Genomic DNA, 18,350 nt, shown 5'->3' with positions numbered 1-18,350 from the left:
CTAGCTCCTTCCCCGGGAGAGTCTAGGCTAACGGAAGGAACGTACTTCTGTGCAGTATCTTGTACTATCTAGCACCCTCTATTGGGTGCTCTCCTCAAAGTATTTCTGTTGCACCAAACACTCTCATCCTTCAGGTGTCCAGAGGTTAGAAGATATATCTGATTATCGGTGATACTGCAGATCATCAATAATCGGGTATATTCTGCATTCTCGGTGATACTGCAGATCACCGGTAATCAGACCCTCTCTGTGTTACACCGATCGTTACAGATAGGAATAGGGGATTGGAGGGAGTAAATGGGACAGGCAAGGTCTGTACTTGAGGGTGAGTTTTTAGGGAGTATCATCAAGACATGGGATATTTAATGAAATGTAACGGTGTGTAGTAAGAGAAAAACAATATATTATACAAAGTGGGCCCTGACCCCAGTGGAGACAAATAATCGCAGTTTGCACTACATCACTAAAAAAAAAAAAGCCTTAGTGCCATTGGGAAATGTGAATTAATAATGTTAAGTGATTTAGATACTGACCACTAGGTGGCAGAAAATTGGGGATTTTCAGCACTGATGGGACTCACGTATGCAATATTTGAATTTTAGTTTGATTTTATAAATTTTAATAAAATGTTTACTGTTAAGCATGGAGTATGTAAATGGCAGAGAAGTCTGGCGAAAACTGGCCCTGGAATAAACTAAATTTAAGGAGTCCGGATAATAATAAAAGATACTGAATAGGAAATAGCGGTGGCCATATTGCTGTAGCCTAAATTTCATTGAGACGCATAGATTATAGAACAGAAGGCGGAGCGCAGTGCAGTATAAGAGGGACGTGACGCGCCAGTGACGTCAGCCCCTGAGGAGTCCGATTGGACGAAACGCGTAGGGCGGAGCTACGTCCGTGCGCGTCTGACGTCACTGCAGTGGAGCGAAGCCGAAACGACCTTACTGGTTAGCGGGGATTCGGGAGCCTGAGGCGGACGGAATCTGAGGGAGTGCAGGACGCCGTGCCCAGCCATATGCCAGGACAGACCCCACTGCCAGGACATATGATGTGCAATATTTCAAGACAAATTATGTGAGTGCGCAATTGTAGCGTGGGTGGCTTTTATTCTAAGGCATAATACGCTATGATGGTCTTATGTGTTTTTATGTTCCATATATGGTGGAAACTTTTATCCAAGTATTAAAGCAGCATTGAAGATTTAAAGTGCCAGTGGGGTGATTTACACCATAACATACTAGATCCACCTGGTTTCTATATCTAATCTATTATTGGGGAGCGGACTCACAAGAAGTGCATTTTTTCACTATCACCTGGGTGTTTATCATACTGTGACAGAATTACGCTATGTATAGCGACCTTTTGTCTTATAGGTTTTATTGGTGAGCGCAGCTCAGCGGAATATGTGAAGGTAAAAAGGATGGGGCAATATACTGTCAATTTTTTAGGCAAACCTGCTGTCCTCTGCCAGTACATTGTCAATGAGAAGACAGATCCCCTTCCAATAGGACAATGACGTAAGGCAAAGAGCAACGTTGATGATAGAGTGACGAGAAGATACAAAAAGTGAATGAGCTTGGCCCAGTCAGAGCCCCGACCTAAACCCTATTTAACTAGTTAGTGCAAAATGGAGTTTTTAAAACGTCCTGTTTTTGCACTTTTCAGTGCAAAATGGGTGTTTTAAAACAATTGTTTTTCATTAACTGATGATTGAGGGCCCACGTTCATGTGAACATGCATGTACTGTACGGTCGTGCAATACGCTGGCAATGGGCTGACTTTAACTATTTAATATCTGTGAAATCAGTTGGGGAGGGAGGGAGGTCATCGTTTGTTTATCTCAGTGACTCTGTTGTTTCTTTTTACGTTTTTCTGAACTGTTTATTATATTTTTCCCTTTTTTTGCTTTTCATTACAAAAGCAAAATGAGAGATAAATGAGTTGCACAGCACAATTCATGATGAACTGGATTGGAGCCAGCTGGTTGCCAGGTAAGCCACAGATCAGTGTGTAGCAATAGCTAATGTGAGAAATTATGAGGTTCACAAAGTTTCCTACAATAAGTCAAACTGCATTGAAAAAAAAACACTTGTTGTGCATTTGGTTTTATGAGGGTCTTCACACCCACATATCTTTTTCTAGGTAAAGAGATTCCCTCCCAAGCAACTCTTGTCTTTGATGTCATTCTGTTGGATTTACACAATCCTAAAGATGGCATCTCTGTGGAAGTCCAGTATTTGCCTGACAATTGTGAGAGGAAATCGCAGGCTGGAGACTTCATCAGATACCATTATAATGGATCATTGTTGGATGGCACTTTCTTTGATTCCAGGTTTGTAAGAAGCTCCACTTAAAGAGACTCTGTAACAAATTTTTCAGCCTTAGTTCTTCTATCCTATAAGTTCCTATGCCTGTTCTAATCTGCTCTGGCTTACTGCAGTCTTTCCTAACTGCACTGTCTCTGGAATAAATCAATGTATCTTTCCTCTGTCCTGTTTGTCGGGCTAAAGCTTGATTGTGTGGAATGTGCAGGGCTGCTTGTGATTGGTAGAAGCGATACACACCCTCTGCAGGCCCCCTGCATACTCTAAATGACTCACACACTATGCTTAGCTGAGCCTATTAGAAGCTGGTTAGTTTGTTTGTAAACACTGCCTAAAACTGTTAATTACAAGCCAGGATTGCAGCAGAGAGTGGCAGAAACAGCACAGAGGGGCACAGGAGAAAATAATGAATAGAATGGTATGCTTTTTATTGTAAGAATATTAGAGTACAGATTCTCTTTAAACAGAAATAATTGTTAAAATGTAAAAAAAAATGTTCAATAGAGCATGATACTTTATAAGAAGTGATAGCAGTGACCTACAGTCACAGTACTACAATGCCCGGCAATGAATAGGGAAATGTGCAAGCAAATGCACTATTTTTCATCAATTTGAGTGGAACCGAATGCTGATGAGCAGATCTCACAGTTCTCTGCTCAGCAAAACCCAATGCTGTGTATACTAAGAAAACAGAAGATAGCCTAAAATGTATTATTTGTTTTAGAAAGGCAAAAATACGGCATTACCATATTATAGAAAACTGACAAAAATCAGTAACAAATAAACAATGTGTTCTACAGTAAATTAAAGGTAACAAGGAAGAATTGCAGGTTCTGGTCCCTTTAAAGACCAGTGCTTTTTTTCCTTTTTTTCACCTCCTTGATCACCGTGATTGGCTCACAGTGATCAGGGGTCAGGAGCCAATGAAAACAGCTCCTGACCAAGGTACGGAACTCAGCTGTCTATAGACAGCTAAGTTCTGTGCCAGTGGGGATGCACAATTTTCTCCCATGCATGGGATTGGGCAGTGTTAAAACTATGCTGTATCAGGCTTAGGCAGCCACAAGTGTGGCACAGTTTTAACTACAGCTGGCCCTGAACCGGTTCCAGTTTTTAGGGTTACCATGAATGTTGGGGTCCTTTCAGTTCATTGCAGCAAGGGTCTTGCTGAGTCCGTGTCCAGATCCACTTGCTTGAGATGTTAAATTCTAAGGTCCTTTGGTGAAAGCAAACAACCCTTTTAGAGAGCTGTTGGGGAGAGGTTTATAGCCTAAGGATAAGCAAAGATCTATCTGCACTGATTGATTCAATTTAGCATTGAGATGCACTTTGTGGCACCATTCTTTTGTTCTTGTTCGTGTACATATGAAAAATTAATATACCGTAATCTCTTTTTGGGTTCCTGAGAAATTTATTTCTCCATTTCCAAGAATTATTTAAAAACTGATATACCTGTATGAATGTGAATCTGCCCAGTCTATCCAGTGTAAGGCTACAGATTCCAAAGTATTCTAACCCCACCAGATGCTGACTCAAGAGGTCTGGTGTGTGAGTAAGACTTAATATTTGGCTAAAGCATGTCACTTATTCAAACTATTTATTGTCTTACAATACTAGTAGCTGGTCTTGTGTGTGTAGAGGACACTGTTGTTAGCTGTAAGGGAAGGATATTTGTTTTTCTGAGGTTAAAGGAAGACTCTACATTCTCGTTTGTATGTTAAGGTGGAACTCTGGGCTAATCACGCATGTTAGTCATGACACATGCTACAATATTTAGTGACCAGAGGTACAGGACTGTTAAAGAGACACTGAAGTGAACAAAAAATTCTATGTGTAGTACGGATAATTACTAGAACATTAGTAGCAAAGAAAATATTCTCATATTTTCATTTTCAGTCATACAGTTTTTTTTTTTTTTAAATAACATTGCGTCATTATCTTCTAATATTTGCAGTTTACACACTACTCACTATGCTGGACGATTTTACAGAGAAAGCTAGTGAACTTTTGACCTGTCCTCTGCAGAGAAAAATAAAATACAATGACTGACAGTTATACATTATCTTCAGTTGAAATAACAAGCTTCAAAAGACAGAGCTCTCTGCGACTTTGAAAGTCGTGGAGCTCAATGGCTCTTTTGCATAGATAACAACTGGAGTTTCTTAACTCTTCCTGTACTGCAAACAATATTAGACTTATGCCTCTGCTCCTAATGTTTTATTTCGTAGCTGTACTACACATACAAATCAATATATCATATATATTTTTTCGCTTTAGTGTCTTTTAAAGATGTCCAGTCCAAACATCCAAACAGCTAAAAGTTTTATTTGAGACTGCATTTCACTTTTACCTGTGAATTTTTTTTTTAATTTTTTTTTGCTACGTAAAAGTAAATGTTAAGGCCATTTAGTAAATTTCTAATGCTAACAGTTTACTTTTGTAATTATAGCTATTCTCGAAACCGTACTTATGACACTTATATTGGGAAGGGTTTTGTGATCACTGGCATGGACGAAGGTTTACTGGGTGTATGTGTTGGAGAAAGACGGCGTATAACAATTCCACCACATCTTGCATATGGTGAAGAGGGTAGAGGTAAGTAGCTTTGTGTCTTTTTCTTGTACTGCATTAGCTGCACTGAGCCCCAGAGGTCGGATACAGATTATCAGCAGAGTATTCTTGACAAGTGGTATATCACCGCCAACAAGCTTTATTCTCCCCCCTAAAAAATACTATCATCCCTCATAACCTAAACCTAGCAAGCTCCTCTGACATGAACCCTTCTAACCAAAAATACTATTACCTATTTCCTAACATTAAAACTACCCTCCATTTATGTTTTAGCAATCACCCCTGTAATGATGCTGCCAGCCTAATCCTCCCTAATGTAAAAAACTTTTCCCGCCTCCTTGTCAGAACAGTAAAACACAAAGGAGTTGATTCACAAAGGCTACTTATTTTTCACGTTAACTGTAAGGCGTGCTAATGCATGAGATAAACAAATAAGGAGAGATAATTGATGAGATAAATAGATAAGAAGAGCTAAACCATGAGTTTTGTCAGCTAAGGTGAACTAAACCATCAGTTATGTCAAATAAGGAGAGCTAAACCATGAGCTACGGTAAATTAGATAAGCAGAGGTAAATCATGAGTTAAGTTAGATAAGGAGAGGTAAATCATGAGTTAAGTCATTTAAGGAGAGATAAATTGTGAGTTAATAAATAAGGTGAGATAATTTAACAGAAAAGCTTTGTGAATCAGGCCCAAAATGCCCAAATAACTCACCTAATGAAGAATACCAGTGCTAAAACCACCTGGCAACGAAGCAGACAGAATCAAGATTAAATGGATCCTGCATCTTCATCACTGAGGTAGTTTTGGAGCACCTGTTCTACAGCACAGATTATGCAACTAAACAACTTGGCATTGGATCAATATGTATATAAAATAAGCTAAATTCTTGTACTAACAGATACCGACTACAATGTCTTTACCTGTACCACCATCTTCCATCACTGTACAAGTGGCATCCCATCTGCCACATGCCCCCTAGTGGCCAGACCACACAATGTCTTCCAATTGGTTTCAGCACACAGACCATGCAATATGTGGTCGAAATCGGTGCGCAGAGACCGCAGGAGTTTTGGCAGCAGCTAGAAGGAAGCTTGTGGGTTACAGTAACACAAATTACACACTATTTCAGGGTATAACTGCCACCACTCCTACAGAAGGGTAGGAGACCTAACTAATACCTGTAAATAAAAATGGTTAAAACACACTCTATTTTATCAACAGTAGTAGCGACTCTTCAGAAGCTAGGATTTGGTTTGTGCCACTGAATAGCAGGGGTAGCTAAACACATAAATGACTTTTGAGTCGTTTATTATAAATGCAATATAAATAATATATACAGAAAATCATTAAAATCAACAATTATAGAGACAATAATAGCGCAGTATGAAAATAAAAAGGGAAGAAAATACGTATGCTTAAGGTCAGGTGAAAATATGTCCTTTCTGGGAAAAACATATGAAGTTTATTTGTTTCAGTTCAGGAGCAATGTTCAGACAAGCTGGCCGCTAACCACATGGTCCTCTGGCTAGCAGCAGCATGCTCTCGTGAAGATGCGATTTGGAGGATTAAGGGATGAGCCCCTGGCAAGTTCTTTTGAATGACCCACATTTTTGGGTGGGGTCTCAGGTTCAGCCCAGGGGCTGGACGTGGTGCGGTTAACCTCCTGGGTGGGTTTCTTGTGCCTACCAAATATGGCATTTTCCATATCTCAGCTTACGCTTCCCGCACACACATAACAGTCACAGATTCATATTCCTCAGAATATGACAGTTCATATGACATCAAACTTGGTTGCTGTCGCATGTCCGGTTACGAAGTAGCAGAATACCTCGGATTCTGGGTATGTCAGTGGCCTCAATTCAATATTAAATATATATTCACCAGATCCGGACCAGCAGAATGAGATAACTTTCATACCTCTCATATGAACGGTATTCCTTAAACAGGCTTAAAAATCATAAACTCCATGTATGTCGAAGGCTGGCCACGGCTCCACTATGTCTACAGCCCTGCTGTGTGGGAAGCTCGCTTGGCTGGGCTCACCAAATGGTAACCTTTTCAAAGGGCATGTTCACACTTGAGTGTCACTGCCCATGTAGGAACTTCTTTTTATCAAGTTAATTTAAACAAACATGCCTTCACTGGCCAACAAACATACTTCATGAAAAGAATTCCTCTAGCAGCTATGAGAGCCAGAGACCCCAGGCTCACACCATGCTGTACCTAGACATAAAATCTTGATCTGGCACGTCAACGACAATCGGTGCAGCAAACCGAGTTCTCTTTTCTCATGGCTCTTCCATGACACCATCTCATAGCATTCCAAGTGAAGGTATAGCCAGCACACTATTATCTTTAAATATGTGGTTTATTTAAGAAATGTAATAATCCAAAGTCACACTGACAATTGTTTCTGGGCATTGCAAAATGGGCAAACAGCATAATGCATGTAACAATCACCAGTTATATGTGATACCACCATCATGATAACATAACAACATCTTATTTCCACCAAATTTATCACAATTCACAAAAATGGAGAAGCACCCATGCAAGAAGACCTCTGTGTGCCTTAGCTCATGGTCACAGTACCTAGTGACCCAGTAACAAAAATTCCACGAAGCTGGCACCACCGAATGTAGTAAAAAAGCTCTTTATTCAAACGTCATTAAAATGACATTCAGTCAGTAATCAAAAATGTAGCAATGGCGACAGCCCGCTGTTTCGAACTTGACGTCCTTTGTCAAGCCATACTGCTAAGCTAAGCTAAGCAGTATGGCTTGACAAAGGACGTCAAGTTCGAAACAGCGGGCTGTCGCCATTGCTACATTTTTGATTACTGACTGAATGTCATTTTAATGACGTTTGAATAAAGAGCTTTTTTACTACATTCGGTGGTGCCAGCTTCGTGGAATTTTTGTCACCAAATTTATCATGCGTACTATAAATGCAGATTTAAGACAGTATGGCTCTATCCAGAAACTTCCATCTACTGAGTTAAATATCTTAACTTTACTCACCTGGGGCTTCTACCAGCTCCCTGCAGCAGTCCTGTGCCCTCGCAGCCACTCACCAATCCTCTGGACAAGCCCGACAGGACTGGCCACGCGTAGCTTTTTCCGCATTCCCGACTGCAATTAGCGCTATTGCGGGCAGCTACGCGTACAAAAATACGTGTCGCCGCATTATGAATGCATAGATATGCGGCAACACGTATTTTTGTATGCGTTGCGGCCTGCAATAGCGCTAATTGCAGTCGGGAATGCGGAAAAAGCTACGCGTGGCCAGTCCTGTCGGGCCTGTTGGCAAAAATGAAACTAGCTGGCAGCAGGGGACCAGAGGATTAGTGAGGGGCTGCGAGGGCACAGGACTGCTGCAGGGAGCTGGTAGAAGCCCCAGGTGAGTAAAACTCTTTTTTTTTTCTGACTTAAGGTTCACTTTAAGGTCAAAACTAGGTGAAGTGAGGGAGTTTCATCCAAGTGTTTGCTTAATGTGTAAAGACTAACCAGCTGTTCCATAACTAACCTGTTCAGTAACAGTCTGTATCCATGTTGGATTATTGTGGCTCTAATATTAATAAGCTGACAGATCATTGCATTCCAGCGGATCTGGAGTTGTGGCTAGCTCACAGGGACGACAATGGATAATTTGCATATATTCAGCAGTGATGCACTGGGAGACATCTCGGAGCTCACTCCAACCTGAATTATCGCAAATTCTTTCTATTTTAAGAAAGCAAACTTTTGTTTTCCTTAATGTGTAATAAACATGAATTTTCTACATTTATTTATTTCTGTAAAGCTCCTTAAATTTGTAGACATTACAGTCCTGGCCAAAAGTTTTGAGACTGTCAAAAATATTGGAAATTAGAAAAGTTGGTGCTAACTTTTTATATTAGCAATTTGCATATACTCCAGAATGTTATGAAGGGTGTTCAGATGATTTGCATAGTCCTTCTTTGCCATGAAAATTAACTGCATCCCAAAACAACCTTTCCATTGCATTTCATTACTGTCATTAAAAGACCTGCTGAGATCATTTCAGTAATCGTCTTGTTAACTCAGGTGAGAATGTTGATGAGCACAAGGCTGGAGATCATTATGTCAGCCTGATTGGATTAGAATGGCAGACTTGACATGTTAAAAGGAGGGTGATGCTTGAAATCATTGATCTTAGATTGTTAACCATGGTGACCAGCAAAGAAACACATGCAGCCATCATTGCGTTGCATAAAAATGGCTTCACAGGCAAGGATATTGTGGCTACTAAGATTGCACCTAAATCAACAATGTATAGGATAATCAAAAACTTCAAGGAAAGAGGTTAAATTCTTGTTAAGGCTAAAGAGGATTTAGCTGCAGGATCGGAGTGCAACTAGTGCAGAGGTTGCTCAGGAATGGCAGCAGGCAGATGTGAGCGCATCTGCATGCACAGTGAGGCGAAGACTTTTGGAAGATAGCCTGGTGTCAAGAAGGGCAGTAAAGAAGCCTCTTCTCTCCCAAAAAAACATCAGGGACAGATTGTATATAATGAACAGAGGTGCCAAAAGTATAAAATTAAAGTCAGGAGAAAAAAAGGTGAGCGCTACCATCCTGTGTCATGCCAACAGTAAAGCATCCTGAGACCAGTCATGTGTGGGGTTGCTTCTCATCCAAGGGAGTGGGCATAGTCACAATTTTGCCAAAAAACACAGCCATGAATAAAGAATGGTACTAAAACACCCTCCAACAACAACTTCTTCCAACAATCCAACAACAGTTTGGTGAAGATCAATGCATTTTCCAGCACGGTGGAGCACCGTGTCATAAGGCAAAAGTGATAACTAAGTGGCTCTGGGAGCAAAATGTCAAAACGCCCCAGATCTTAATCCCATTGAGAACTTGTGGTCATTCCTCAAGAGGCGGGTGGACAAACTAAAACCAACTAATTCTGAGAAACTCAAAGAAGTGATTATGAAAGAATGGGTTGATATCAGTCAGGATTTGGCCCAGAAGTTGATTGAGAGCATGCCAAGGCGAAGTGCAGAGGTCCTGAAAAAAAAGGGCCGACACTGCAAATACTGACTCTTAGCAAATATCATGTAATTGTCAATAAAAGCCTTTGAAACGTATGAAGTGCTTATAATTATATTTCAGTACATCACATAAACAACTGAAACAAAGATCTAAAAGCAGTTTAGCAGCAAACTTTGTAAAAAATTCATATTTTTGACAGTCTCAACTTTTGGCCAGGACTGTAGTATTCAGCTAAGAATCATTACATGTGTGTAAATTAGGGATGATCAATAAAGATGCAAATAATTCTGAGTTGAAGCAGATTGTACGGTAATTTGTTAATTTTGCAATCATATGTTGCCTATGCAGCATTTGATTGGTCCATTTCAAGCTGCATTAATCTTCATAAAATTACATAAAATTGCATAACCTCAAAATTATTTGGATCTCATTGGCCATTAGCAGTATAAAGAGTTTAGTCCTGGCTTTATCCCTATGCTAGGTACACACAATGCAATTTTCTGACAGATTTATTGTCAGATCGACTATTTCCAATAGGTCCACTCTGATTTCCGATCGAGTTTCCAATCGGTTTTTCGTTCACTTCTATGGAAAATCGATCAGAACATCGATGGGAAATCAGATCAGACCTTTTGGAAATAGTCGATCTGACCGTAAATCTGTCTGAAAATTGTATCGTGTGTACCTAGCATTACAGGGAGAAGGGGGACAAAGTGTGTTTCCTAGAGTTGTCACCTGCACTGTTTCTCTTGAAAGATTAAGGGACTCCGAGCAGTGCAGAAACTATGGAAAGATGCATATCATTTTAAAGCTCTCTTTCTCCTCTTTCCAATGATATATAAACCGCTGCCCTACGTCTTTTAGTTTTCGCTATTTTCGCGATTGAAATTGCTGCGGCCGTGATTTCAATCGCGAAAATAAAGAAAACTAAAAGGCGCAGGGCAACGATTTAGGTGTTGTCAGAAAGAGGAGAAAGAGAGCTTTAAAATGATATCCATCTTTCCATAGTTAAATTGTATTACACAGGCCGACTTTTTCTGCTGAATGGAGCTGCTGACACTGGGGAAAGTGTCGTCCTGTGTAATACAAGTAACTATGGAAAGATGGATATCATTTTAAAGCTCTCTTTCTCCTCTTTCTGGCAACACCAAAATCGTCGCTCTACGCCTTTTAGTTTTCTTTATTTTCGAGATTGAAATTGCGGCCGCGGCAATTTCAATCGCGAAAATAGCGAAACCTAGAAGGCGTACAGCGGTGGTTTATATATCATTGGGAAGAGGAGAAAGAGAGCTTTAAAATGATATGCATCTTTCCATAGTTTCTGCACTGCTCGGAGTCCCTTTAGTTTGGTCAAAGTTTTTACTCAGTTAATTATTGGAAAATAAGAAATTAAATGTACAATAAAGCAGGGTGGTTTCCTATGCTTGGTTCATTTCACAGATGTGATTTGTTTTTAGTTATCACTAGGTCTAATTTCTTAAATGGATACTAGCAATCTTCCAAAGCACTGTTAATGTTGATGATTTTTGTACTCGCAGGAAAAATCCCAGGATCTGCAGTGTTAGTGTTTGACATCCTCGTTGTCGATTTCCACAATCCAGATGATTCTGTCAGCATAACATCACAGTTTAAGCCAAGCAACTGTACAGTCCTGAGCAAGAAGGGAGATTACCTGAAGTACCACTATAATGCTACACTCATGGATGGCACTGTACTAGACTCAACGTAAGCAAAAAACATTGAACACCCATCAAGATTTAAGGCATTTGGTGCACAGCTTAGTGAGGGAAGACCTGAGCTTTGTCCACAAAAGCATTTCAGGACGCCCTGATAAGCAATATAGTTTATATACAGATGTTGCTTCTGATCAGACACATGTATAAACCATTACCCCCAGATCTATTCACTGGCAGCATAGCGTGACTTGTGCAGTTTACTTTCATGTTTGTCCTGGGGATAAAAGGGATTGGTGAAGTTATTTGCATAAGTTTGCTTATCCCTTGCATATTGAATTTTATTGTTTGTAAACACATCAACAAAGCACACAACTAAAGGTCCGTACACACGCCGGACTGCAGGCAACGACGGGTCTGCCGTCACCTCCCGCCGGGCGGGTTTTCAGCAGACAGTCCGGCGTGTGTACAGTCTGTCGGCGGACTGATAAGGCTGTTTCTGAGCGATCCGCCCAGAAACGGCCGTATCAGTCTGCAGACAGACTGTACACACGCCGGACTGTCGCTAGAACGCCCACCCAGCGGGAGGTGACGACGGACCCGTTGTTGCCTTCAGTCCAGCGTGTGTACGGACCTTAACACCATGACATGACTGACAGCACAACCAAGCGATTACATGTCTTGTATTTTACACGTACCAACCAATTGAAAGACCAACTCATTTGCTCTGAGACTGCTCCCTCCCACCAATAGATGACACTGCTTGGAAAGCAGACAGTCATTAAAATGATTTGAATTGAGAGGCCTTTTCCTCTTTACTGTAGGTAGGCCAAACCTTCAGAATAAAACAGCTCGGCGGATCGGTCAAAAACAGCCTTATCACCCGGCCGACAGACTGTACACATGCGGAAACTGTTGTCAGAACTTCTGCCCCGCGGGCAGGTCTGACGACTGGTAGTTTGTGTCAGTCCGACATGTGTACGCACCTTTACATAAGTGTAGTTATACTTTAGATCAGTGTTCCCCAACCCTGTCCTCAAGGCCCACCAACACTGCATATTTTGTGGAAATCCACAGAGGTAGATAATCAGCTCTGCTGAGACACTAATTACACCACCTGTGAATGTTAGTGGTTTCCTGCAAAACATGTACTGTTGTTGGGCCTTGAGGACAGGGTTGGGGAGCACTGCTTTAGATGACTGTCAGACATTAGGTTCTGTTTGCACTACAACGCAAAGCAGACTTTTTTGCCCTTTCTCTGCTCATTGCTAAGCGGAGAAAGAATGGCTCCTATGTTATACATTGGAGGTGTTCACACTTGTCACGCTGCAATGGATCAATGGGATCCGTTTCAGTAAGCAGACCGTAATTCTGTGCAGTACATGATAATCCCAAGTCAGGTGAATGTGTTCCTCCATATAACCTATGGGGGAGCGCATCTGCCCCGGGCTCCAGCTGCATCACTGCGGACCATCAGAGCGGACATTATACTGTATGCTCCTGCTGGCCGCACATGATGCGGCAGTGTAGTGGGAACACAGCCTTACACTAAATCATAAATATTTCTTGTCTGAAAACAATTGTAAAAAAGAATGATTGCTTAAAGTGACACTGAAGTGAAAAAAACTTATGCTGTAATGATTTGTATGTGTAGTACTGATAATTAATATAACAAGAGTAGCAAAGAAAATAGTCTCATATTTTTAATTTTTAGATATACAGCTTATTTTTATAACATTGCATACCGTATATACATGACTGTAAGTCGAGAAAATTAGGACTGACTCAAAGTATAAAAGTGCGGGGGTCGACTTATACTTGAGTAGTCCTAATATGCAGCAGCCATATTTAGTAATAATTATATTATTTGTCTCTGGAAGAGAAAAAAAAACAACAAAAACAAAACCTCCCTGCGCTGGGAAGAAGAGCAAGAAACGAGAAACATTATAAGACTTATATCTGTACTACTAATGTTTTATTTCTTAGCTGTACTACACATACAAATCATGGGCCCATATGCAATTCACTTTTTCTCCTGAGTTTTCTCCTAGGAGATAATTTTTCATCTTTGATTTAAAATAACTTTTTAGCACTGCAATTGAAAAAGTACCATAAAGTAGGTGAAACAATACTGTAAAAATTATTTTGAGTCTTGTTTCGCCTGCTGGTGGTGTAAAAGGCATTTTATTTAACAATTGTGAAAATATCACCTTGGAGAAAACTCAGGTGAAAAAGTGAATTGCATATGGCCCATTATCTCATAAGTTTATTTTCACTTCAGATTTCCTTTAAGATGTTTTAAAGGTAAATCACCGTGAAACAACAAAGAAAAACTACATAGGCCTTTTTAGATTGCAGCTCCTCTTTACATAATTATATTACCACAACAGCTGTCTTAAGTTTTGTTACATTTGGAAGGTGACAAAAGAAACCTTTCATGAGGACAAGTCCTGTAAACAGGCCAGGGAATGCTATCCCAGCACAGTGTGAGCATTAGACTGTGTATTTCAGAGCGTTGCATCATTCTGAGAGGCTTTCTCACTGTACAGAGGAATGTGACAGTTTGATTAGCTGTTCGTTTTCATGTTTCACTAGGTAGCGAGTTTCCAACAGTGCACTTTCCACTATGGCCCCTTAAGATATCTTCTCTTACCTTACAAACCCGGTCAAACATATCTAAAAAAAGCAAATCCCTATTTCAGATACATTTTTAATTAAACGTAATTTTATATGAATTAAGCATAAAAAGTTTGTAGCGCTATTGTTGAACCCACCCACCAACTTATTCAGCAGTAGAAACAGTGAGGCAGTGAGTTACTGTTTTCTGTATAGAGGGGGCTGGAGATATGTGGGAAGTGGTATCCATTAGGGCTGATTCATCCTATGGGCTTGATTCACTAAATCGTGATAACTCATATCACGGCCGTTTTCGCGCACATTTTTGCGTTTGCCCGTGATTGTGAATTTTCACGTTTTTGTGCGCAATTGTAAATTTTTGTGCAAAAATTCACAATTGCCCGTGAAAACGCAAGAATTCAAGATTGCGCGCAAACGTGAAAATGCACACGAAAACGGCTGTGATATGAGTTATCACGGTTTAGTGAATCAAGCCCCATGTGTGGTGCTTTCAGTTAAGACACACACACAGTGTACGACCACTTGGGAACATGAATGTCCATAAACTTTCATGTTACCACTCACAGTATAGCTGTGTGTTCCCACATGTTGCACATCTAACCCGATTTCCTGTCAGGTTCTACTATATTGCGGTTGCTAATATCAGCACTTTAAAGGCTCATACACACAGCGTACAAATGTCTGGTCAGACACAAGTTGAACAACGGTTTGTTCGACGATATGTTCGTGTAGACACTGCAAGCGACAAAGACTGTCAGCAGACTATCTGCAAACACAGCCATGTTTGAGCGATTCAACTGGTGAATCTCTTTTGTCTCACGAACCATCGCTAAGCGCCTGTTTCCACTACATGCAGAAAGGATGCAGAAAAACTGACTCCAATGAATGCCTATGGGCCTGTTTCCACTAAACGCGATTTTTCTGATGCAGATTTTCCCATAGGCATTCAATGGAGTCAGTTTTTCTGCATCCATTCTGAATCCAATCTGCGTGTAGTGGAAACAGGCCCTTAAAGAGGATCTGTAACATCAAAAGATCCCCTGGGGGGTACTCACCTCGGGTGGGGGAAGTCTCCGGATCCTAATGAGGCTTCCCACGCCGTCCTCTGTACCACGGGGGTCTCGCTGCAGCCCTCCGTACAAGATGACGTCATTATTTACCTTCCCGGCTCCTGCGCAGGCGCTCTGACGGCTGTCTGCTCCGAACTACACGGAAATACCCGATCGCCGTCGGGTCTGCTCTACTGCGCAGGCGCAAGTTTCCGCCGCCTGCGCAGTAGAACGGACCCGACTGAGATCGGGTATTTCCGTGTAGTTCGGAGCGGAAAGCAGCCACCGCGGGGCCCCGCTGGAGCCAGCAAAGGTAAATATTGATTTTACAGTCGGTTCTGTCGTCGGCTGTTCGGAGGGCTGCAGCGAGACCCCCCGTGGGACAGAGGACGGCGTGGGAAGCCTCATTAGGATCCGGAGGCTTCCCCCACCCGAGGTGAGTACCCCCCAGGGGATGTTTTTGAGGTTACAGACTCTCTTTAAGCCCAATCTACACGATACGAATCGATTACGATTCTATTTACGATCTGATTAAATCCGACATGTCCGATCAGGATTCAATTCGATTTCCCATTGCAAAACAATGGCAAATCGAATTGAATCGCATCGAATCCTGATCGGACATGTCAGATTTAATCGGATCGTAAATAGAATCGTAATCGAATCGTATAAAGAATCGTATCGTGTAGATTGGGCTTTAGGCTGTTGGTGTCCTGTCGCGTGTATGAAAGTCTTCTACAGACAGCAGAGTCGCTACCATAGTACTACTACTATACGTAGTCTGTGGCAGACGGCTTCCGTCGCATCTTCACCCTTTCTGTTGTCCCGTGTGTACAACTGTCGCAAACTTGAATTTTCGCTGCCATAAATATGCTGTTGTCCCTTGTCTGTTTGTCGCTGCCTCACAACTACAGACAAATGTATGCCATGTGTGTGTGGGCCTTAACACACCATGATGAACTTGCCTTGAGTCAAGAACACATACATGAAATTGGGTTCAGGCATGCGTTGTGTAGTGTGAATAGGCCCTTCCTGTGCTTAGAATAGAGAGGTTTTGTTCTGCTAATTTAGGGATCAGGGCATGGGGACATTTACAGGGATAGGTTAACGCAGAGCAAAAAAATAAATAAATAAAAAAGTAAAAAAGAAAAAAGAAATGTGTCCATGAAAATCATTAACACAATTTTTTTCTATTGTGTCCTTTTTATAGGTTAATGATCCAGCACCCTTTTTCTAGAATGTAGAGTGAATTTGTATAATCTGCTTTGCAGAAACAGATATGTTACCAGTGGAAATATAGTTGACAGATTATATTTGTGGCATTTATTTCCTCAGGCACCAGTATGGGAAGACCTACAACATAGTTCTGGGATCCGGCCAGGTAGTGATAGGAATGGACATTGGTCTACAAGACATGTGTGTTGGAGAGAAACGCACAGTCATTATTCCTCCACATCTAGGCTACGGAGAAGCTGGAGTAGGTAAGCCAACATTTCACTATGGTGATTCCATCTCAGAACAGCTTGTCAGCTAAGCTTGCTGTAGCCTTGTATATTTTCACTGTTAATATCTTGTCAATGATTTTATCGAACTACTCTAAACTCCACAGTTATAAATCTAGAACGATTAATAAATAAAGGTAGATGTTCATGTCTGTCTATGAGCATGTACTCTGTACTGGTTTCTGATTTATCTGTACAAAGAAAACTGTTCAGGCAGTCTCTAAAATCAATAAAAAATAACTTTTGTTCATATGGAACAAATATTTAGCAAGCCTCAAGATATCTTATCAATATGATAGTATATGATATGCAGCTACAGCTTTGAAAGGAAGAACAGTGGAATGGGATGTCATGTAGAGGAATTATTTTATTGCACTTAAAGGGGTTCTTTCGCAAAAAAGTAGGCAGTTAAAAATGTGACAGATGACAGGTTTTGGGCCAGTCCATCTTTTTAAGGGGGATTCTCAGGGCTTTCTTTGTTTTCAACAGCATTTCCTGAACAGCAGTTTAACTGCCAAAATAGCAAGATACCAGCCGGCCTCCCTAATCACTTGCACACTATTATGTCAGTTAGATTTTGCAACTGTTGTTCAGGAAATGCTGTTGAAAACAAAGAAAGCCCTGAGAATCCCCCTTAAAAAGATGGACTGGCCAAAAACCTGTCATCTGTCACATTTTTTAACTGCCTACTTTTTTCGCGAAAGAACCCCTTTAACCAAATCCTGGCAAACACCCAGCATGCTGTAAATGCAGGGTAATGTGTGCTTTTACAGTGGCAGTGAAGCATACTTTCCTTGTACTGTACACTTAACCACGCAGTCCCACTGCACATCTAACAGAGCAGGATCATCCATCAGGCAACCTAGGCAGGTGCCTTGGGCATAGTGGGTGTCAAGGGGCCCAACTGCCACCTTCTTTGACCCCTCTTCACTTCAGCTTACCAAAAGGACCATTAGGGATCCCCCAAATTTACTACCTTGCCTAGGGCCCCATTACATCGTAATCCATCTCTGATCTAACGACTTGTGTGACTTTTGGCAGCGTTGCAATAGTATCACATCACAACCTGCACAGTGTGAAACGGCCCTTAAAGGCTAAGTATAGAAATTTGAGGCTTTGTTAAGGTTAATATAAGGTCCTCTGTGAAAAGTTAGAGGAGGAATGAATGGGGCGGGAAAGGGAAGGAATGGGAGGGTGAGAGGAAGGAACAAGCTTGCCTCTTCCTGTCTTAAAATTTGACTTTAACTTGGGTAGCTTTGGCTTGAATCAGGTTTAATTAAAAAAAAGCAAAACAAAACAAACCCTTCTATGCTGCTCATTGGTACATCATCAGAAATAAAAGTCCTGTGTGTATTGAAAGCTGTTACATTTTCACATTTTTGCATTGAATATTGGTACCTTGATGTTTATTTCTACTTGTATCTTTCTGCATTGAGTTTGTAAGTTTATCTGACATTTGCCCTCCTAGTTCTGGGTCCCCTCCAACTTACCTCAGGATCGAGAAGCCTCAGGGTCCCAATGAGGCTTCCCCCATCCCTGTAGCTGCAGACAATCCAGTGCTGCCTCCCCCGAA

General features: G+C 41.1%; 1 protein-coding gene across 1 annotated transcript in view; it reads left to right on the top strand.

Moving 5' to 3' along the window:
* FKBP9 (FKBP prolyl isomerase 9) overlaps positions 1-18,350 on the top strand; it is a 65,704-nt gene that overhangs the window by 38,215 nt on the left and 9,139 nt on the right. Inside the window, exons 5-8 of the mRNA XM_068236586.1 lie at positions 2,146-2,335; positions 4,777-4,922; positions 11,455-11,641; positions 16,611-16,756. Of these exons, the coding sequence (XP_068092687.1) occupies positions 2,146-2,335; positions 4,777-4,922; positions 11,455-11,641; positions 16,611-16,756 (669 nt within the window). The remainder of the gene's footprint in view (positions 1-2,145; positions 2,336-4,776; positions 4,923-11,454; positions 11,642-16,610; positions 16,757-18,350) is intronic.

The sequence above is a fragment of the Hyperolius riggenbachi genome, chromosome 5 (genome assembly GCF_040937935.1).
Source record: "Hyperolius riggenbachi isolate aHypRig1 chromosome 5, aHypRig1.pri, whole genome shotgun sequence".
In the NCBI taxonomy this organism is placed as follows: domain Eukaryota; kingdom Metazoa; phylum Chordata; class Amphibia; order Anura; family Hyperoliidae; genus Hyperolius; species Hyperolius riggenbachi.
The sequence above is the reverse complement of the archived record's forward strand: the minus strand, read 5'-3'. Positions and strand labels throughout refer to the sequence as shown.